Source organism: Tyto alba, unplaced genomic scaffold (genome assembly GCF_018691265.1).
Source record: "Tyto alba isolate M040663 unplaced genomic scaffold, T.alba_DEE_v4.0 Super-Scaffold_1, whole genome shotgun sequence".
NCBI lineage: Eukaryota > Metazoa > Chordata > Aves > Strigiformes > Tytonidae > Tyto > Tyto alba.
The window spans coordinates 21,375,871-21,400,004 of NW_024881261.1; the positions used below are offsets into that span (position 1 = coordinate 21,375,871).

Here is a 24,134-nt window from a genome sequence, read left to right on the forward strand (position 1 = left end):
CTTCTAGGTTGTCTTTAAAACTGCTATTCATTATAGTAGCATTTATACCCGCTGGGTGACTATAAACTATGATTCAGAACTACCTGTGTCACATGATGAATAAGCGCAACATGCACCATTCACTTTTAAATCAACCCCCTCCCCCCCGGCCCCGACCTAAGCCATGTAAATCCTTCAGAAATTCACACCAGTATTCTCTTCCTTTAGATCACACGTAGAAATAGCCCAATGATGAAAGTTTACCCATGCACAGCCCCTTTAACCCCTACTATTTAAGTATCTGCTTGGAATTATCAGTGACCCTTGTTGCACTCTGGGCTAGTTCACACTGGGTCTTCCAGACTGTGGACCCACCAGAGACTTCTCTTTTCTCTGGGATCCTTGAAACAAACACTCTTTACAGTGTTGCCTTTCCAAGACAGCGCTGTCAGCTCTGCCGATCGAAAAGACACTTCCACTTCTTTCTGCACGTATGTGCGCACCCTTTCCTTCTCATGCTGTCCCTGCCATCCACCCGCCCTCCCGTGCTTTCCCACCGCCTTCCTGCCCGCTTATTATCTATTTGCTTCTCTTTTTCAGAAATTATTTTCATGCCCCCCCCCTCCCCGCTGGCGCAGGCAGCCAAGGTGCCGTCCTGCCAGAGCGCTCGCTGCCACCGCGGCGGCGATGACATGTGTCTCCAATCAGCGGCTGTGCGCTAATTAATTTAGATCCTTTCCCCGCTACGCTTTAAAGAGCGGGGAAGCCCCACGCTGCAGGAACGCAGTGTCCCCCCCCCCCCCCCGCACCCGGACCCCCGGCGCTGCCCCCTCTCCCCGCCGCAGCACCGCTCCGCCGCCCCCGGGCCGCAGCTCCTCACCCCCGGGCCCGGGGATTGGCCCGGCGGAGGCGGCATCAGCGGCGGCGGGGGGGGCCGCCCCCACCCTCCCTCCTCCCTCCCCGGCCCCGCCGCCCCCTCGCCCCGGTGCGGCAGGGCCAACCGGGAGACCCAGACGCAGGCAGCGACCGAGCCGCCGCCGCTCCGCGCCCGGCCGCCCCGCAGCACCCCGCCGATGGCCGGCCGCCTGACCTGCTGCCTCCTGCTGTGGGCCTTGGGCCATGGGAGCTGCCGCTCACCGGCGGGGGAGGGCGCCGGCAGCCAGCCCGCCTGCCCCGTCCAGCCGCCGGCCGCCCGGGACTCGTCCTCCCCCGGCCGCGACCCCCGCGGGGGCTCTTCGCCGCCCTCCGCGCTGAGCAGCACCGCGCTGGGCAGCATCGCTCAGGACATGGTTGCTGTCCACATGCTTAAGCTCTACGAGAAGTACAACCGGGAGGGGAGCCGGCCCGGCGACGGCAACACGGTCCGCAGCTTCAAAGCCAGACCGGGTAAGACGGGCCGGGGGCGGGGGGCACCGCCGGAGCCCCCTCGTTCCTCTTTCGCTTTAAACTGACGGGTTTGCGCCGAGGTTGTCAGTGACAGCGGGGGGTGTCACGCTGGGTGAATACTGGGGGGACCCTTGCTAACTGCACGGACGCGGCGTCTCCCCTCCGCTCTGCGGAGGCTTCCCACCTCCCCCGGTGCCTTCCCTCCCCCGAGAGTATCTCCAACAAGGTATCTCCCTTCAGAAAGCCTCCGTTGCTGTGGATGCAAACCACCGGCAAAAAAAGGTGCTGTCCCCAGTGCACATCGCACTCGGTTGAAGGATCTTTTCCGAGATACTTGGAGGATAAAACTTCGGCCGCAGGTCCTCTCCTCCGGCTTCTCTCGCAGGCTCACGAGTTTCTCTTAGGAAGAGTGCCGCCTACGGGACCGCCTAAAACTGCTCGGGATCTTAAAACTTGTTGCACTGCCTAAACCTGAGAAGACAGACGTCTGACCTCCCTCTTCCCAGATTTACCTGGCTTGATAGGAGGGTAGAAGAGTGTATATACTGTGTCAAAACTACATTTTCACTATCCCAGTCTTCAGAATAGTAACTGTGCAAACCTCCTCTTTTATACTCTTGAAATTCATTATCCTTTGCCAAGGAAACCTGAACTATCTTTTCTGGAAAATATCTTCCTTCTTAGTTATAGTCTGTAACAGTTAACCAAAGATCTTAGCTCTTAAAATAAGAACTAGTATCAATTTCTATAATATAATTTTCATTACATTTCTATAATATAATTTTCATTACATTTCATTCGTTTCTATAATTTTCATTACCTTAGAAATATTCATTTTTATAGGCACATTTTGACAGATTAATTCAAAATTTGCTTTTGTGAGTTTCAAACTACTGCTCCTACATTTAAGTCTCATGTATAGAATACAAAGCAGCATACAGAATTTTAGGGAATGGTTACTATAATATTGCACAATAATTCATATTCTCTAGTGCACCCCAACAACTTCTATCTGATGTCAAATATAATATTAAAAAGCAATCATATTTAAGGAGGAGATCCCGTGGGAGTATAAGTGGCTAATAAAAATGTCTAGAGATCTAGGAGTTAAGATGTAAAGCAATTGCAGAGACTGGGGAGAGAAATAAATTGTCATTCTCTAGATCATTAGCTAGCAGACCCTAATAGCGGTTAGGAAGGAACTTCCACTGTGGATGGTTATTGCATGACCTCCTGCTATCCTATTTTTCTGTGAACTGAGCAGCTGATACTGGTTGCTACCCAAGTAAGGCCCTGGACCACAAGTGTGATTTGGGAAGAATGCAAGAATTGCTCTATATTCTTTTCCTTCATTTTCCAATTAATCTGCTGAACAAGTTACTTGTATCTAAGTGGTTTAAATTCTGGTTTAAAACACTGAAATAGCAGCATTTTCTAGTCACAGATAAACTGTACTGACCAATTACAAATCAGCATTATTTTGCTCATCTGTCAGATCATGAAACCAAGGCAGAGATGCCTGGAAGTAACTCGTCTTTCGAGGCAATGGAAATAAAGCACACCTATGTCCAAACTCCTGTCTCCTGTGTCCCATCTGTGTACCTTCTCTACTGGATCCCATTTCTCCCCAGTAACATGGCATGAAAGCAGAAGCTCTTCTGCAATGTTTTCCTTCATTATAACAACAAATTGTATTTCATTGTAATTCATCAACCTAGTGATGAACAGTCTGAAATGAACCATAGAATGACACAAGGTGAGAAAGGGGAGAAGAGTCTTATCTGGCAGTATGTTTTTCTTTATCTCCACCATGAAATTATAGTGTTTTCTTCTGAAATAAGAAATTGGCATGTTTTTCTAACAAGATATGGATTGTCTGTTCTTTATAAAATACAGATGATAATTCTAATCCTATTGAGATAAACAAAACAGACTACACCTACAATAATTTCCTTTTCATTATCCCATGCAATAGACTTTTTTTTTTCTTATACACGTACCTTTCAGAAAATCTGTAACCTCCTGTTTCTACACTGCAGCTTAAAGTTGTTTGTTAGCATCAGTGTTACAGTTGTCAAGATGAGAGCTCCAGAACCACAAAATCTTGGCCAGGCTTAGTTTGCTCCTTTGTCATATGCATTATTGAGGTCTCCTCAACTCCACAGTTGTATTGCTATACTATGTATCCCTTACAGGGTATAGGTGGTGTTGACTGGGTTACTGAATATGTAATATTTCTCCATATTCAGTATGAGGTACTTGCTATCTATATGCACATTCCAAATGCAATTTCTTCATGTTCCTCTAGCAGTACTTATCACTTCAGGAGGAGTGCTTCACAAACATCTGATCACCTTCTCTCAGCTCACCTCCACACGTGTTCGTAAGAGTTCATCTCTTCTCTGATAAGGAGCTGAGAGCCAGTCTATGAGCTAATTTATCAAATTACTTTTTCTTTAGGTGCTTTCCAGTTTTCAGGGAACTTTGTAGCTTTAGAAAACAGCACCAATTGACTGAAGTTAGTTAGACAGTCATGTTGCAAGTGGTTTGTGACCAAATGTGAAATATTAAGTTATTGTCCAACTTCACCTGGGTTGCTGAGATTGAGAGGAATTAGTCTTCATAGCAGCAATCTACTGCCTGAGCCATGAAACTTGCCATAAATTGATTCTTGCAGCTCAAGATCATTCCCTGATCACCATCCATCCTCTGTGCTAAACAAAGCAAAGACCTTGGTGAATAGTAGAAGATAGCAGCTGTTTAATTAAGACTATATCAGAATGCATATGTGCAAGAAAACCAAATCAAGATTACCCAGGGAACTATAATTCTGGCATCTAGAGTCTTATTTTAACGTAATTTCATAGTTTAAAACATTTTAAATTAGGTTCTACCATGTAAATCTGTTTTGCTAATCTTCACTTACTGCAATACAACATTCTCCTAAGTGGATTACATACTGAAGGCTAATATTTTCTTTCCTTGGCCACCTGCTTTTTTTTTCTCTACCAATCTCTTGTGTGTATCTTCCACCCATCTTGCCTGTATTCCTAACCTGAAGCTGCCTAGTGATCAGATGTGGATCAGCAAAATACTACCAGCTATAATGTATACAGCTAGTGCAGTTCAACTCTGAGTAGACCTGGAAAGCATAACAATGATTAGTTGACAGGCTGGTAAAAGCCTGAGCAATCTGATGCAATATGATGAATATGCAATATGACTACGCTCCATCCAAAACTCAAATCTCATCAATTCCTAAAAATCCTGTAATTCCAGGTTTCCTGCTTTTCAGTAGCTGAAAAGTCACAGACTGTTATTCTGTTCTACAAAGAATTTTGACCATTGAAGGGTTTGTTTCACTTCAGAATGCAGAATTAATTTAGATGAATTAAAACTTCCTTTCTCTGAGCTACCATTACAATTTACCTTCCCATCTGAAACCCTGGGACTCTAGTGTTTGAAACGCCTTTATCTAAGCAATGCCTATGCTTCATAGTCATATCTATAGAGCTAATGGTGTTAGGAGCATCCTACTACTAAAAAAAAATATTAAAAGCTTCAACTGTACACAGCTCAGGTGGAGAGAGGCAGTGGATAGACTTCTTTTTCAGAAAATATGCCTTCTGAAATTAACAAACATTAACAACAGCCTGGGGTTCTAAAGGAAGTACTACAGTTATTATCTTCCTTGGCCTGAAAAATAAGGCTAGCAGCCTTGTGAAATGTCTGTGCTTCAAAGACTTGAATATAATCTAAACTGTTAAGTTTTTTCATTGTATGAGCACCTGTGCATAAGAGTAGTGCTGATTAGAAGTTTACTGATAGGAATCCTGTCCTGAACTCACAGAACAAATACGTTCTCATCACAGAATACTGTTTCTGTTAGCTTCTCTGCCATCAATTAAACTATTATGTGGGCATCAATACAAAATGTTCCACTTCACTGCATCATGAAAAAAAAAAAAAAAAAAAAGATGGTGTAGATGGAATTTGCATACTTGAACATTTGTACTTTCAGACTGTCTACATGGGCATGGGATTAATGAACATCCCAGCCTGCTGTGGTTTAGTCCAAATGATGGTTCTACCCAGCATGAACTAGAAGACAGCAAGCACCAATATAGTGAGATGTAGCACTATTGATTTCCATCTATCAAATGAAACTATGCTTAAAAAGAACATCCTGATAGATGGCAGTTAACAGTACTGCCTTTCTGTTGTTGCCAAAATTTCTGTGGCTTATCATCCACAGTCCATTGAAAAAGAAACATAAGTGTTTCTGGGAAGACTGGCTGTTGTGTTTGTTGTTTTCTATTTGGTTTTGGTTTTTGGTTTTTTTTTGATTTTTTTTTTTCTACCTGATGCCAGAGAATTTCCAGGTATGTTCAAAAAGGGCGCCAGAGGGTTTGTGAACTTGGGTTAACTAAAGATGCAAACTTACCCACCTGTAATCATTTGATGTATTCTAAGTACCAGCCTGATCTTGGGAGAACAGGAATCACTTCTGACACCACTTTCCCATATACGCTTGATCTAGTGGAAAATAAAAAAAAAAAAAAAGCAACTTTTCACATGTGAAGACATGGTCTTTTGATTCTGGGATTACATTTTACCACACTAAAAGAGGTTTCTGCTGTTTAAAAAAATGTGGTGTAAGTAGTTATTAGTGGAAAATTGCTCATCTTCCTTGAGATGAGGGTAAAGACGTAACCTGAGCACAAATTGTTAAACTAGCTAAAAAGAAGCTATATCAAATGGAGTTTGAATTTTAAGAGTCAGCTCCTATTCAACAGTAGTTTTCACTAACTTCAAGCAGATCAAAACACAAGTCTTAGAAACCAAGTGAGTTTCACAGTGCTTTAAATGAAGACCCTACATGATGTATACTGGAAAGGAGGATTGCTCATAAGAGTAACAGCCCCCAAAATGTGTTGCACTGCTTACTTCCAGCTCCCTTGTGAAATGTCTCTTGTGCAGAATTAATGGATGATGAACTTCATATTGTTGCCCACAGAGTTAGTATCTAGAGATCTTTCAGGAATCCTTGAAGTCAGCTTTAGATTAGACCATCTTGAATATTAACTGTAAAACTGGTTTTCAGCTAGGATACTGAATAAGGTACCATTCTGGGGCAAAATCGATAGCTTCTCCGAGCTTGACTTTGTTATAAATGAAATAGAAGCAAGGACTGCTTTATTGCTTTTCTTGCCGGCCAGGAATGAAAGGTAGTCTGAAACTGAAAATCTCTGGGAAGAGTTTTATCCCTCATGTATACAAAAGGAGCCCAGTGTATTGGTCAGTCACAATGCTCTTGTAATATTGCTATTAAATATTGTTAGGGTTTTTTCCTCCTCTAATTCACCATAGTTTCAAGCTGAAGTGACAAATTCACTATACTAACTGATTTGAAGTAGGTAAGTGAAAAGCAAAATTTGTTAATCCACTTATGTAAGAATAAGGGTTTGACTACCATTTTTGATTTCAGATATTTATCCATGTTTCCTTGCTCTCTTGCAGAATTCTTGGCCCAGAAGCCCTTGTACTGCTTCAATTTGACATCCATGCAGGATTCAGAGATGATCCTTGCTGCCACTTTTCACTTCTATGTTGACAAACGCCCTCGGCACAGGGAAGTATTTTGTAAGCGGTCCAAGAACTCATCCTGCCGCCTCCTTCACCTGCCTCCAATCCTGCGGCTCAACCTCATTTTCCAAAGCATTCACCAGAATTCTGCCTATGGACTAGTTAAAGGGAACATCACTGTGTTTCTTCAAAGGCGAGGGGCTTGGCATGCAAAAGACATTTCACACATCATAAAAGAATCAAAACGGGCAGGAGAGCTCATTCTCTGTGCTGAGCTTGATTCTGGGGAGAAACACCAGGGTTTCCCTGAACAGGTCGCCAGTCATTTACCCTACATACTAGTTTATGCTAATGATCTTGCAATCTCTGAACCTAACAGTGTGGCAGTCACCCTACAGCGTTATGATCCATTCCCTTCCAATGATGGGGACCCAAATCTATCCCCTAATGCTTCTGCTGATACCCGAGTGAGAAGGGATACATACCTTTCTAGCTCTATTCAGAACAACGAGTTGCCAGAGGTAGATTATAACAACAATAAATACAACAAACATGACATATGGGAGAATGCCTACAAGTCCTTGAAACCAAAAGCCTCACGCAAAGACCGTAGGAGAAAAGGGCATGAAAATACAGAAACACTCACAAAGTCTCAGGTGCTAAACTTTGATGAGAAAACAATGAAGAAAGCAAGACGAAAACAATGGAATGAGCCAAGGATTTGTTCAAGAAGATACATGAAAGTTGACTTTGCTGATATTGGCTGGAATGAATGGATCATATCTCCCAAATCATTTGATGCCTACTACTGTGCAGGGGCATGCGAATTTCCAATGCCCAAGGTAGTATGCCTTTTTTGTTGTTGTTAGCTTGCAAACAGCAGATCTACTGTTCTGCCTATCCAACTACTTCTTCAGTTAGATTTTCCTCTAGATTTTTACCTTTTTCATTGTGTTCTGTTGTCTTGTTCAGCCTATATAATTTAAGCAGTATTGTTTCCATCAGCTTATTTATCAGAGTGCAAAAAGATTCCAAGTTATCTTTAAATGTAACCTTAAGAAAAATGTCTCGGGTTTATCTTACAATTTCTCATATCTTGAAACCATAACATAAAGACTTGTGCTGCTTATTAAAATATGGTTACACACACTAAATCATCAAACCACTCTGTTGTGCAGGCAAAAATATGAAGTACTACATGCTAATAATAAAACAAGGTACTGTATCAGAGTATTTCTGAATTCAACTGGTAATACCTTAGGAGAAAAATGCAGAGTAGTGACACTGAGGTATTTTTGAGAAACTGCTTGTCACTTTGGAAATGAGAATGCTGGTTAAGCTGATGTTTCTGTCTCAAAATTCTCTGCTGCTTTTTTAATTTACTAAATTCTTAAAATAATCCTGATGGAACAAAAAAATTTATTTACTTTATGTGGCTTGAAATGCCACATAGCTGTCTATAACATTCTAAAGTTAGCATACTGAATTCCTCCTATAGAAGAAGTGTGAAATTTGCTAATAGAGAGGTAAACATGAATGCCTGCTCCATGTGGAATTTTGATTTGGCCCATTCCCACTCACTTGCTCTACAGAAAAAGTAGAAAATTTGGCAATCCTATGTAGCATGGGAATTATTCGTATTTTATAGGGCTTTCAAGTAACGGGGGAGGGGAAAATTGAAGCACTGCATAACCTGCATGTTTAGAAACTGTAATTATTTTGCAATTCTACATACAAATGGCCTGATTATTTATTCTACTGATATTTTTGCATGTGGTCACTCAGCACATAAATAATGGATGGTTTTACAGCAGAGAATTTCAAAGCTCTGAGACAGGAATCTGCCCTACTTTACTTACAAGGAGATTGATGTATGTTTGTGTTGAAATAAGTAGTATGATTTCAGGAAGAACAGATATGCAGGCTAGTTTGAGTCCAGAAACAGTGGAAATCCAGACATCATGGTAGGGTGTACAAATCTGACCACATGTTCTTGTGCAGCTGGCCGATGCTGAACCATGTATACATAAATTGATACATGGTCTGGTAATAATTAAAGCTTGCACAGGCTCACATACAAATTCACTTTTTTTGTTGTAATATAAAGAGATTGTGCAACATAATCCCTTTTAATTTATCCAAAACAAAATACAGGCTGAGAATATGGGTCCTCTGCCGTAGACCCACAGTCTTAAAGCACCATTCATACATACCAAAGCAAAAATGACAACAACAAAAAATACATTTAACATATCTGGTTTCTTGTGAGCAAAACAGCATGACACAAAAGCTGGCAGAACCAAAAGAGAGTGGATCTGTTTATACCTAGAATAGTTAAATAAGTTTATATTGCTGACATATAATGTCATATCTAGAAATATTACTTGCTAAAAGATTCCCTTGTAAATCAAAACCACTTACTTTAGTTCTCATTTGATACGTATTTTCTAGATAAATTAATATGGCTGGGCTAGCATCTTGGTGCCAAAAAAAACGAACCAAACCAAAAAACGAACCAAACCAAAAAACAGAGATATGTAAAACTAAATCACAGATACATAGATTTGGGGATTTGGGGTTTGACACACTCTTTGATTGGGTTTGATCTGGAAGAGATCTACTTTTTGTTAGCTTTGTATTTTTAAGAGGGGAAAAAAACAGAGGCAGATTCACAGTTGTAACTTTTGTAAATTACTATTTCCAAATGAACAGAGATAACTAGGACATCATCATGAATGAAGCTTCAGGTCAGAGCATAAGAATTGATAAATATTATGATGGCAGAAATAGCTTTTGTTCTTGAATGTATACCCAAGTCAAGAAAGCATGCATATGAACTTTTCACTCCTAAATTAAAATCCAAATTAAGGCTATTCATGAAGACTTGGTCTATACAGTCAATCTGTAATGGACAACAGATACCTTATTTCCAAGGTACTCTTTTAGAACTGTGGAGATAGAATGATATACCTGGCATGCTGAGAATCATCACACTGTATGGCTATTTTTTTTTTTAAAGTATCAGTATACCACTCTGCACATCTACTTTAATAACTACAATTCTTGATCTAGATACAAAACAGCTCTGGCACAAATCTTGTCATAGCAAGCTCACCAACCTTACTGCTGAAGTTCTCACTCCCTGAACTGTGAGGGGGAAGATTAGCTTATATGGTAATTAATGGCTGGCTGCACTGCTGCATTTCTCAAATAAAGTCTAGTCCTATGTGTGGTAGAAGTAGGTGGGAACATATCCTTTCTCTGGTCTACAGTAATTAGAAGTCTCTTAATTTCATCCTTGCAAGTGTATCAGTTCATGAGTTTAATTTTGAGAGGTGAATTCAAACCTGAAAACAAAACTTTCCTGAAGCTAACAAGGGGAGGGTGGGAGGGGGTGGATGGGGGGGGGGGGGAGTGTTTGTGTGGTTTTTGAGGGGCAAATCCATGATAAAACAGACTTTAAAAGGGATGTAAGCCAAGAAGAAGGGGAGGGTCTAAAGTAATTCAAACCTGCTGTTCAATAGCTTTTTGGCTGCATCACCATCCTATTTTCTGAGGCCCAAAATGTTCCTTAGCTAGGATTGTCCTAGAGGTTAAGCAAGAGCAGAACCTGGGATAATGTATATAACTTAGTAGCCAGCATTTAAAAATCAGCATTTCCTCAGTGCCATCACTACTGGGCATTCAAATCATTATTTCAAGCTTTCCACTTTAGCACATCAGTACAAAGGCTAATGTGAAGCCTAGCCCATGATCACTGAACACCCATCCCAGGTTTCCAGAAAGGCTGGAAAATACGGACCGTGGCTGGATGCGGGATGGGTGTGCTGTCTGGCTTTGATGTGGATGTAGGGCTCAGGCAGCCAGATTCTGTACAGAGTAACAGTCCATAACAAGCTTTTTTCTCTATAAGCATTTTTGTGCATAGTGTATATACTTGCAGGCATTAGAAACCTAATTAGTGCTGTTGTCTCAGTAGACAGCTGCTCATGCTAGACTTAGCTCACATCTATTTCTTCCTTGCAGATATTAAAGACTGCACAGCTGGAGAAGATCCTAGTAGGATCTTCTGCAGGTTCATGTCCAGGAATCCCGTAAGTCAGTAACTGGCACTGAGGGCAATGATGGCTATCCACTGCATGGGGCCAACAAATTCTGTTTCAGTAGCCCATTAGGATCTGTGACTGTTTCAAATAACTGTATGAAATAATAAATGTACTAGGAACACTTCAGGAGGTTTTTCATAAAGGTGAAAGTAAGAACTTGATTCTAGAAGCTCTAGTTCTTTGAATTTCTAAACTCTGCAGTTGTTTAAAAACACAAAAGCTACTTCTGTCTCTCTCTCACTGTACAGATTTGTTGACATGGTCAATGCAGGTACGAAGCTTATTTCTACTTCACATAGCAGCTGTGAGGCTAAGTCACTGCTGCTTGTCTGTGGACAGCACTGAAATCTAAAGATGAAGGGTGGCATGAGAGAGCAAGCTATTGCTAATTATGCCAACATATACTAATTACAGAAAGGCGCTTTCCAGGATTGGTCACTCATTGGGACTTGGCGATAGGGATGCTGTCTTGAAGCCCTGAAGGATCAAGGATGGATTTCATAGTTCCTTGTAACGGCTCAAATGAGGTCACTTTAGTTAAGGAACATCTGAAAGTCTTAATAGTAATTAAGGTTTGGATATGATTTGCTGATAGGTTACAGTTAAAGCAAATGTATCAAAACTGAATTACCCTAAAAATATCTCTTTTGTTATACTAATCAACTGCATAACTTTTCATGTTGAAATGAAAAATCATGTTTTGCATATATTCAGTTATTATTTGAAAAACAGAAAATATAGAGGAGACATTAATTCTTCTCACTTGAAGTATCTGCTTCCATGTGGCAGTGTGCAAAGTTCCTATTTGTTGTCCCACAAATGTAATTTTCCACATGGTACAACTATGTACCAATAGTGATGAAAGATTTCATGTGCCGTGTATACAAAAGCCTGATATGACTAACACAATTTTCCTACTGTTACTATACTTATTTGCTGGGACAGTATTCAAGTACGACAGATGAACAGGAGTCACTGAAGCTTCAGCCTCAGTGGTGTGTTGCATGTCATACTATTCCCTTGTGTAACTGGAGCACATGTATTCCTTGCTATCCTGACGCAATGACAAAGAAAGGCTATCACTCCATCACCAGTAGACCTGTGCTTGGCTGTATGTACCTCAAGCAACAGAACTGGTGAAAACTGTTCAGTACTATTCAGTTGCTCAGACTACAAGGGTCAAGTGCAACTTGTGAATAAAGGCTAAAGAAAAAAAAGTGTTACATATAACGACTTATCAGTATTCTATTTACGTATCTTAACTTTTTTCTTTTCTTGTTCTCGCTGCTGTTATGCCTAATGGCTGCCTCCTCTTCTCAAATACTTTTTAATGTGTTGTTTACTGCATCCAAAAATCAATAACAGAAATAAAATTGTGGGTCAGTACCCTGAACAGTATATAGATGTAAAGCTGCTGTGAAACCTCACTTCATACTTTTCCTGCCCTTCCAGCCTTTTGTTTTCTTCTCTCACTTTGAGGCTAGCGTGGGGGGTGAGCAGGGAAAGCATGATGAGGAAGGCAGAGGGAAGCAGGTATGAAGTACTTGTTTGTCATGGGGTTGTAATCAGAAAGGCTCTGTCAGGTTCTTTGATTATTCTAGACTAACTCCCCCCTGTGGACAGTACTCTGGAGCACTCTGCTCTTTTAAAAGTAATTACTCCAGGAAAAAGTAACTAATTCCAGGTTAGCATGCATGAGGAGAAATACTACTGGAACACAGGGATAGTTATTTTGGAAATACTTACAGTAGCCAATTTTCCAAGTCAGACAAGAGGTTAAGAAAAGATAACAATTTAGTACTGAGAAGTGTACCCCACCTTAGACCTTTTCTCCTTCATGCCTGCCTCCGGCATCTAGTAGGTGCAGTCAGGGACATTCTTTCTTCAGGCTACTGAGGGCTGTCTATGCCACCAGTGCCCTCCTCTGGTATTTATGAAGGCAGCATAAGGAGCACAAAGTATCTGTTGGATACACCCTGTGCAAGAAAGCTGGAAGTGTGAGTGCCTGATTACGCTGCATGGTCCTGTGACTCAATCAATATACTCACTTTTTTGAAAACAAAGAAACATAATTGTTATCCTTTTCCCAGTCCATCTGGGAAAGTGACTGCTCATAAATAAAGTGATAACTATTTCCTTCTCTGTTCCAGATTGTCCGGCCATCAAATCATGCTACAATCCAGAGCATCGTAAAAGCAGTAGGAATCATTCCTGGCATCCCAGAACCCTGCTGTGTTCCTGACAAAATGAGCTCACTCAGTGTCCTGTTCTTAGATGAGAACAAAAACGTTGTTTTAAAGGTATATCCCAACATGTCGGTTGAAACTTGTGCCTGCCGATAAATTCATACAAATTCATCTTTAACAAGACCCACACATCCTGCCCGACTACACTGGGAAAGTTGTAAATGGGAAATGAATCCACTTGTGTTGATGAATGAATGCAAGCCTACAATTCCTCTACAGAAAGCATGCGGAGAGACTTAAACAATACACATGCTCACCTGGAAGGATATGTCTTACTGTCATCATTTGTCTTTCATATTCATCTTCCAGGAATTCTATACTTTTACAAATATCTTGCTAACCCACCTAGCCAAGACACCTGGTGTTTAGTGAGAAATTTAAGTGTAAGGTTTTCCATAATCAAAGGATTAAAATACATTTTTATATGCTATTTTTCTGACTATTTTATCTCTTCAGTTAACCAAGAAGATGGGAAGTGAACTTGCAAAGGCAGGCTTATTTTAGAATATCACCTATGTACACAAATCAAAACTTTTTGCCTAAAACACTCAGAGGCTTAATCTGCATATTTATACTGAAAAAATGCTGTAATAAAGGGCTTAAAATGTATATTTTCTTCAGGATGCAAGTATAGTGCACTGCATAAGCTTTCATATAAACATATGTTAATATAGCCATTTTTGGTTACCCTCCCCTAATATATAATTTGTCCTACAAAAGACATACATAATATCCCACACTTTTGGTTTGCTGGATAATTTCAGGTTGTTAAACATATTCTCTGAGTAACACATACTATATAGTAATATGTTGAAATACTAAAAATAAAATAACCAAGATTTATATTTTTGTAAATTATACTTTATATCCTCTAGATTGTTACATGCTTTTAACAAAAGCTAATAAATTAAAGGTACAGTAGTATCTAAAAATAGTTTAATGGTCTTTCTATAAATGCACTCTGTTACATTCTCTTAATTAGATGGAAACATGTAAATACATGTTAAGCTTGTCATAATGCACCTCAATAGATTAAAGACAGAATACTATGACCATCTAGACTGACCTCCTGCATAGCACAGATCAAAGAACCTTGCCCAGTACATTCTGCACCATGCATTATGGAACTTGTTTTGAACTTGGGAATATCTTTGAAAAACATGCATAAATTTGGCTTTAAAGATTTCATGTGATAGAATAGATGCTGGACTACAAGTAGTTGTTCCAAAAATTAGTGCTTTTTGTTCATACGAAGTGGCTTAATCCTAGTCTGAATTTGCTGATCTTTAGCTTCAATTCACTGGAATTTACTGTAACCTATTTTATTAGATCCCTTTTATCTATTATCCAAAATACTTTCACTGTGTATTTTTAGTATATATAGCAGTGTCAAATTACATTTTGGCTAGGATTTAAATAGATACTTTGTTTTCTTATTATAAGCCTCAAAACAATTTCTCACAGCCCTTTTTTGAACTCTTTCCAGAACTTTCATTAACTTTCTTTTCCAACAATGAACATCAAAATGGCACACAAGATTTGGCAGTGGTTCCACTGGAAGTCTTTACAGAAATAAAGTCTCTGCATCCCTCTAGCTTCTGTACAATCCTTTGTTGATATATTTATGGTAGCCCTTGTAACTGCAGCACTCCTTTAAGAGCTGATGTTCCATCATCGTGCTTGTCGATCCTCTTTCTCAGTGCCCCTACATGCCAGGACACACTTGCACATATTAATTTTTCACCCACCCGCTGTACAATAGCATAGGCAGACCAGGAGTGGAACAAACTTCTGAAGTCTGTGGGGTAGCACAGAGTGCAAGATAGGGAGTGTTTCCTCCTCTAGAGGCAGTGTAACCTTCTTCCCTATCTTGTCCTGTTAAGAGTCATATTGTGCAGGGGAAGGATACTACACACACTACCTTCTGATTAATGACTAACTGAAAGGCTCCTATCGTGCTAAGATGCTAGGTAACTTCTGCCACCAATATTCCATATCCATGTGGTGCAGATTCTCAGGCAACAGAGGTGTGTAAATGTGGTACTTCCTATTAATCTAAATAAAAGCAAGATTCAGTTCATATGATAGTCTCCGCAAGGTTACTCTCACAGCAGTTCTTCCTCGTTCCTCCTAAACAGCTCTCAATAAGTTTCAGTGACTGCCATTTATGATTGCTGAAAGATCATGGATCCAACTAGGCATTTATTCATCTCCCAAAGTACTACAGTGATTTACAGTGGAACTACTGGGTCAAACCTTTGTCTACTGTTGCCGTTAAAGATCTCCCTTGAAAATGTAGGGTCTTGTGTTTTTATAAATCATGAGAAACTCAACTACAGTTGACAAAGTAATGCTAATGAATAAAGAAAAATGTAAAAGTTCTCAGAAATTCCTCATTTATTCCTGTGGAACAGCCATAAGCATAAAACATTTCAAAGTATCTTAAATCATTGTCATTCATGTTCTCTATGAAAATCTATCCTTTTCTGTAGGTCTAGTCTTGCTCCCATTTAGCACCAGCTCTGAACAGCATGATGTATTAGCCTAGTATGCTTATGTTCTCATCTATTGCATTTTGCTTTCCTTAAAGAATCCTTTCTATATCTTGAATTAGTCCTGGGTACAAACTTTCCCTCCAAGATGTGCTGATGCAAACAATTAGGAAAGAGATACCATTCTATGATCTGTTATGTCTATAGGACATAAGGGAAAATTCTACTCCTATACTCCTTAGTATACCTATAAGACCCTGACAGGTTTAGTCTGCATTTAAAGTTTTGTTGGCAAAACTATGTTATTTAAGATTGGCAAAACAAAATTATACCTGTAAGTGGCATAGTTCTCAAGGCATACCCTTACAACACAAGTAATACAATTCTCTTACAAATAAAGTTTATTTCATTTGGACTTTAGCTGTACTGGTGAATTCGAACAAGGTATTAAACCACTAATTGTTTAGTGGTTTAAGCTACTACTTTCCAGGTGTATGGTATTTGGATGTCTAATATTCCTCTAGAAAGGGAAACTTTGCATTTGAAATGGCACAAATGCAGTCAGCTGCTGCTGGAAGACACTGATACCCTTACTCTCCTGGTTCCAACAGATCTTTTGACTTCTATGAACATCCTATAAACCATCCCACTCAGTGTTTAAGTTTCTAGGGAAAGTTACTATTGACAAACATATATAAAAGCAGGTCAAGATAATTCCACTAACTAATCCTAAAAGAATTGAGGATATATTAATATGGGATGATTGAAGACAGACAAAACAGGAAAACAGTTGATACTAGCCAGCAAAGTGTTACAGACATTTTTTTCTAAAACAAATTCGATTTCATTCTTGAAGGCCAGAGTTTAATTGCCAGAGGTACCAGCAACAGCTAGAATGTACCTAGGTTTTTGTGGAGTATTTCAATTCACTTGCACAAGGCTGGGTAATTAAAAGAAACAAAAGGACAACATTAATATATTTGTGTATCACTTGAGTTAACAATTGTTTCACACCAAACCTCAAAGAGCAGCTTTCAAAAGGAATTGCCACTTCATTCAGTTTCACTGAATGAAACTGTTCATTGTAAAGTTTCTGCAAAGCTGACACTTGGCCTGATGCTATTGGATATCTTTATATATAAACTGGAAGCCTGTATGTAACAACCCCCACAGCATTTGCTGAAGACAGTGTTTAAGAGAGGTATTTATATAGATCACCTGATCTAGCTGCACTTTATGTAATCAAAATTCAATTTAAGGTAGACAGATGTAGAACTTAGTACCTAGGCACAAGGAAAGGAGGCTGCTCCTACTGAGTAAAAGACTGCACCCTTGAAAGCCATAACTCTTAAAATAATTTTTGTGGATATCATGGATTTACGGCACAGTATGAGCATACAGGGTGATGTTATGTACAGAAGGCTATTGCAGGCTTTGAAAAGATACACACAGGAGTAGTGAACCACATAAGGAAAGGAGATTTGATTTCTGCATATGGCACTGGTGGACCGTCACTAGAAAACTATGTATAGCCCCAGTGTTCACCTTTTCAAAAAGACATTCAAATTCTGAAAAATGCACAAAAACAGTTAGAGAAAATGTCCTGTAACATGTGACTAAAAAGCACAATCTGTTTATTTTATCAGAAAGCAAACTGAGAAGTAACTTGATTACGCTGTACAAGTACTTTGACATAGAAAAAATGCCAGCGCTATGGGGCTCCTTAAGCCAGCCAGAAAGTTACAAGAACTCCTGTCTAGAAGGTGAAACTGTGTAAATGAAATAATAAATGAAGCACTGTGGGTTTTTACGTGTAAGTGATAATCTTTTAGAGTAAGTGCTATAAATTTGAAGAAATCTTCGATTCTTTGACATCTTCAGCTAAATTCTGGAGACCCTTAAAAAGTTATGTTTTAGCCAAACACACGTAATTGGGCTCTGCACACAGGTAGGAAACACAAAGGCCTTGAGTAAAGCATAACAGTTTTGCTATGCAGGAGACAAGGATCAGTGCCAAATAATCCTTTCTGACTTTACACCATAGGAACATTATTAACCAGGATCTTGGATCCCAGTTGTCACTTGAACAGGCACATAAGTGAGTATTTGAGAAGTCTGGGATCACTCTAAATGCTGTGTATACACTGCTAGAAAACTGGAGAAGAATGGCCAGAAAGAACAAAATCTTGTCCGCATATTTGAAATTAGATTTTTTCTAATGTAAAAACTCATAATAATATTCAGACTTTATGACAGTATCAATTGAGTTGTTCTTAGAAAAAATGATACATTAATAATACAGAAAGAACACATATCATTAGATTAAACCATAATGAATTCATTAAGATAAACAGCAAGTGATATTTTTGTCTATAAACTAGCTTTTTTTTCTTCTGTATCATGAGAAATTCTATCATCAATCTTGTATTTTTGCCTTGGCCCAATCTTCTCATGGATAACAGTATCTTCATAGATAATCTTCCGTATCTTCAGAGACCTTTTACTTTCCACGTGGCCTTATAAGGCCTAGTTCTGTCTTCATTTTGAGGTCACTGAAATAATGACTGCTTATTCTTGTACTGGACTGACCATCGAGAATCTATGAAATATATTACATAAGATACTATAAAAACAAGACTAAATTCCCATACACCAAAGGAATCAAACTGAAAACGGACAAGCCTGAAAACAACATGAAGCAAACTTGAGACAAAACAGATATTTCACTGTGTACAAACAATAGCTCTTGGCTGATAAACAGAAAGAAGTTTTAAGGTTGTTTGTATTGTGATGAGAACACGTCTTGCAGAATCACAGGTCTCCATTAAATGAACGGGGATTTTCTGATGGCTTGTGAAGGGACTGTAAGAAAGAACTGTGAGATGTTATTTACTAATAGCTAGTAGACTGATTTTATTCTAGATCTCTATTTTCTAGTCTTGATGAAAACAGTGCAATCTCCTACGTCCCTAAGAACGCTTCTCTCTGTGCTGGCAAGGAAATGATAGAAGAGCATAATTAAGCAATGATGACCCTAAAGTGAAATGTGGATTCTTTACAATATACACTGTCCTTCCCACCAGCCACATGTGTTTGTCAGATGTTTACAGAATCTTCATTAACTAAGAGCTTTGCTAGATAACAGAAGCTGAAGCATGGCATCAATGACTCTGATAAGGGCAAGTGTACAACCAATCTGCTTGACAACTGACAAGAGGCTGGGGTTTGAAGCAGACTGCAAAAAGAACACAAGAAAGTGATTTGCAAAGGGCATTCCAGTTATTTGCCTTCCATCTCCTTTCCTCTGTCTGTAATAAAACAAGCCTTTTAATTAGCTAAAATACCTTTGTCCTCTTGTCTCTCCACCAGAAAGTAAATATAGAAGAAATGCATTATTTCGGAGTATTAGCTGCATTGTCTGTTTTCAACATCATTGCCTGTTTGACAAGAGGCAAGCCTTTGGAAGATTGGGACAAGTTATCAGCTATGGGAAAGTCTGATGCACACTTTCATAATCCTGAGGAAGTGGAAGATGAGACCCATTTCGACTTTAAATCTTTCCTGGAGAATATGAAGATGGATTTACTAAGGAGTTTGAATTTGTCAAGAGTCCCCTCACAAGTGAAGACCAAAGAAGAACCACCACAGTTCATGATCGATTTATACAACAGATATGCTGCAGACAAGTCCTCCATCCCTGCATCCAATATTGTAAGGAGCTTCAGTACTGAAGGTAGGAGAAGTCCTAAATACGTGGACTAGAATTTTTAAAGTAGTACATGAACAGTATGTACTAGGATTGTTTTGAAATTCAGCGGGAACTGAGTGCCTGACTTCCACAGATTCTTTAGAAACAAAACAGATTAAAATTTTGTTGTCTTGCTCTGTAGATTCTTCCAATCTTTAAAAAAGACAATTATCTTTAGATTTCTTCTTTGATATTTTCAGTGTACAATATTCTCTTCTCAAATGCGTCAAGTGAGACAATGCACTTAATAGCAGGGTTTATATGAATCACGTTTCTCAAAGCTAGAGATTTGGAACTGAGTTTTAATGTTAGAAAGCAAACTTTTGATCACCTATAATTGAGACATCCATATTAGAGAGCTCTTCTTTCAGGTGGGCTCTTTGCATTCTTAAAAAACACAGCAGCCAACTGAGAAATTTGTCTCTGGATCCAAGCAAGGAATGGCAGTGTTACCCCAAAATTCTGGATTAGCTGGACAGATTTATATGCAAAAGGATAGTCAAGCTTGTCTCAACTAAAAAATTCAAGACCCCTGTCCATGCAACATTAAACAAACTTTTAAAAGATCCATCAAAAGAAGCAGTAAAAAAGTTTAAAGTAAATGCCATCTGTTATAAAAATGAGAAAGGGAGAATCAAAGCTTTGTTTATATGAAAAAATAGACATACACAGGTAATAGCACTATGGAGAACTCCAAATTCCCAAATTAGTGACCCCAGTCCTGAAATGGAAAGAAAACTTAACAGTATGAGCTAGATTATTATGGTTTCCATATCTCACTTTCCAACTACTTTAGTGGGTAAACACTGTGAACTGTCAACATTAGTCACTTAAAATTGCCCTAAAATCCAATCATGATTGAGTAATTATCCTACATTGACCATTAAATAGCCATCAGTCAGTGATGACTTTTAAACACTACCAATCTGACCTTCCAGCCAAATACCTGCCCCTCCCAAGGAAGAGCTGCTGTACTGCACATACCTTTCCAGAAAAAAAAGAAACACACAAACAAAATCCTCCGAAGCTCAGTGAGTCGAGCCCAGAATGGACTGGGACCTGGGCATGAAAGGCTGTTTATCACCAAGTCCCAATTTAGACAGATCCTCAAGTTTCAATTTAGGATTTTCAAAAACTTTTCCACTTCCCCAAACTCCCAGTAATCCAAGCTGCTTTCAAAGTTATCTGAAGACAACAACAAAAGCCTCAGCGCAGCTAGTTCTTAGAGACACTTAAATACATAGTATACTTCTCTATATTAGGAGGGCAGTTCATCCCATTGCATGATGACAAACACAGGAAATTCATAGGGCTTTTTTAGGAATTCTTTGTGTAAAAAGCTCTAGGAAATTGCTAAATCTGAACACTCCCCAGACTCCTTATTCATGTACTTAATACTGACTAGCATCAATCACAGCTTGTTCTAGGCAGACTCTTTAAGCTCCCCTCCACACACTCACCTGAACATGCAATGTTGGTGAAAATATTACCAACACCAGGGGCCTTCATTTCCTCTTTTCACTCCTTGCACTTGAAACTTGGTCAGAAGATGGTATTTTAAATTTTTTTTTAATGCTGGGTAGCCATGCTCTTATTTTACCCCCCAAAATACACCCCGAGTCTTTTAAAAGCAAGTTAATTGGACAGTCAGAAGCACTGTAACCACGTGTTTTAATTTCCTATTGCAGATGTTGTTTCTTTAGCTTCACCAGAAGAAAATCCATTTCAGAAACACATTTTGCTCTTCAACATCTCTATTCCACGATATGAGGAAATCACCAGAGCTGAACTGAGAATTTATATCTCCTGCCACAGGGAAGTTGGGTCTCTCTCTAGGCTGGACGGCAACATGGTCATTTATGATGTTCTAGATGGTGACCACTGGGAAAACCCGGAAAGTACCAAATCTTTCCTTGTCTCCCACAATATCCAGGAGTGTGGCTGGGAGATGTTTGAAGTGTCCAGCGCTGTGAAAAGATGGGTCAGGGCAGACAAAATGAAGGCTAAAAATAAGCTAGAAGTTGTTATACAGAGTAAGGCTCTGGGTGGTTTCACTTGTGGGAAGCTGGATATCAGTGTTACCCCTGACACTAAAAATCTGCCCCTGTTAATAGTGTTCTCCAATGACCGCAGCAATGGGACAAAAGAGACCAAAGTGGAGCTCCGGGAGATGATTGTTCATGAACAAGAAAGTGTGCTAAAGAAATTAGGAAAGAACAACACTTCATCTGAAGAGGAAGAACAGGGAGAGGAAAAGGCCATCACTGGGCCCCACCGGCATTTCTCCAGAAGCAAGAGAAGCATCGGAGCCAACCACTGCCGGAGAACTTCCCTCCATGTGAATTTTGAAGAGATTGGCTGGGATTCCTGGATCATTGCACCAAAAGATTATGAGGCTTTTGAGTGTAAAGGAGGTTGCTTCTTCCCTCTGACAGATAATGTTACACCAACAAAACATGCTATTGTCCAAACTCTGGTGCATCTCCAAAACCCAAAGAAAGCTTCCAAGGCCTGCTGTGTTCCAACAAAATTGGATTCAATCTCCATTCTTTATAAGGATGATGCTGGTGTGCCCACTTTGATATATAACTACGAAGGGATGAAAGTAGCAGAATGTGGTTGCAGGTAGTATACAAGGCAGAATCTCCAAGAATAAGAATACCCCCTTTTTCTGCTCTTTGTAAATCTGCACATTAGTGATGAGAATGAAAATCCTTGCAAACAAGGTTTGGAGCAGGGTATGGGACTGGTTGTTGTTGTTGCTGCTTGTTTTAAAAGAAAACTGGCATTTAAAGAATGGCAATCATTGTAAATAGCCTGCATTATGTATCATGGCAAAGTGAATACTGGATTAAAATATTGTGAGATGGAATGAACTATGCATTATTTGGCAACAGTGATACAATTTGAAAACCTTATTTCAACTTTTCTGTTTAATCGATTCTGTTTAGGTCATAAACTGGAGGAATTTCAATAGGGATTTAGGATGTCCTGTAAATATTTAATAGGCATTGAAATCTAATTCTCTCAGCCAACTCTAACATTTTTCAACTTCTGTAAAACTCAGTAAATGGAATTTAGTCCGCATGGTAAAGTCAGGAGTCTAAATCCTTCAAGCCTTTTCTCATATCAGTAATCTCAGAGGCCTTTACAGGCAAATTATTTACTCCTGTAAGTGAAGATTTGCACTATTCAAAACAGAAGAGACTCACAGTCTTATTTCATTCCCAAGTTTCCTTCTCTGGGTAGCAGGTGCCTTGGTTTCAGCTTTCTTATCCTGAATGTCCCTATTTTTACCCCTTTATGGCACATACTTGAATGATAAGAAGTGCAGCCTTCCGCTTCTAAGACACTGTTTCCTAGGAGGAACAGCAGTCCTTATCTACGCACAAAGATAAGGAGCCACTTTGACCTACTGCATATTCTTAGTATTTCTTTGCAAGAAAATGCAATCAAACGATGTTCAGCCTTAGAAGCTGTATCCTAAGAGCAGCAGGGGTTGGCAGAGCTCAGTACTTGTAAAAAGCCCAGGCAACTTATTTAGAAGCCTAAATATGTTATTTGGAGTCTGACATTAGGCTCAGATTTTTAAAAAAATTCTTCTTAGGAGAAACTCTATTTTACATTCAAAATTCTTTCATCCTTTAGAGGTCAGGGAGAAACTAAGAAATTCCATCTGCGTTCTATGAGACTTATACTGCTGTATGAGAAATATACTATCATACAATAGTTCTCCTGACTTCAGTTGTATTTTCACTAAAGAAGTACCCCATCTTTCTTGCAATAAAAGTAAACTTCATTTGATTCTCATTAAGGTTTTGCCTGTACAAGAACAGAAAAAGTGTATTCTGTTGGTTTCAGGTGATAGGTGTAAGTACTGTACAGTGCCACCATAGTCCACCTCACTTCTACTCCTCCACCACCTGCCACACACACACACAAAATAAATCTATTAGAGAACACTTTTGATCCAAACCCACAGCAAACTACACATCTGTTCAAAATGGTGAAGAATATTGATGAGGCAAAAATCTAAACAGTAGCTTAATGTATGGAAGCAAGAGGATTTAAATCAATACATATGTTTTAAATTAGGGCAGCCTGTGGGCAAGATGAATTCATTTGCCATGAACAGGTCAGCTTGAAATCTAATACACAGTTTATTTACTATTGTTAACTTAATACAGAGCAAATAGCAGGTGAGTGTGAGCAGGGCAGTTGTAATTCCATCAAGAACTGCTGGTTACATCACAAACCATGAGCACACAGCACAATTCACCATAATCTTCAGACTGATTTATAGGCTTTTCCTTTAGAACTGAGCTGCAGTTGGATCAGATCTGAAATCTGGGCCCATGCAAACTCCATGCATCCACAGACGCATGTCATTAACCTCTTAAGCTTCCTGTGGCAATCCTCTCATTTTACCATTCTCCACTGGCTTCTGTCATCTTACAGTTATTGTTATGTCTTCCTTCTTTCAGAACCCCCTGTATTCTATCACTGTTTTGTTCATTTCTCCTAAGCTCATGACATTTTCCACAACTTCTCTTAATCAAGTAAAAGAAGCCACCAAACAGGCACTTGGTGT

At 39.4% G+C, this 24,134-nt stretch overlaps 2 protein-coding genes across 2 annotated transcripts; both read left to right on the forward strand.

Annotated features, from left to right (window-relative positions):
- The first annotated feature begins 812 nt into the window (after nucleotides 1–812).
- GDF10 (growth differentiation factor 10) lies at nucleotides 813–14,897 on the forward strand. The gene is made up of 3 exons (XM_033001802.2): nucleotides 813–1,365; nucleotides 6,886–7,793; nucleotides 13,208–14,897. Exons 1-3 carry the CDS (start codon nucleotides 1,053–1,055, stop codon nucleotides 13,397–13,399), a joined length of 1,413 nt encoding a protein of 470 aa, XP_032857693.2. The 5' UTR covers nucleotides 813–1,052; the 3' UTR covers nucleotides 13,400–14,897.
- Nucleotides 14,898–18,185: 3,288 nt separating this feature from the next.
- GDF2 (growth differentiation factor 2) lies at nucleotides 18,186–22,411 on the forward strand. The gene is made up of 2 exons (XM_009969069.2): nucleotides 18,186–19,528; nucleotides 21,232–22,411. The coding sequence occupies exons 1-2, from the start codon at nucleotides 19,183–19,185 to the stop codon at nucleotides 22,170–22,172; spliced, it is 1,287 nt and encodes a 428-aa protein (XP_009967371.1). The 5' UTR covers nucleotides 18,186–19,182; the 3' UTR covers nucleotides 22,173–22,411.
- Nucleotides 22,412–24,134: the final 1,723 nt, after the last annotated feature.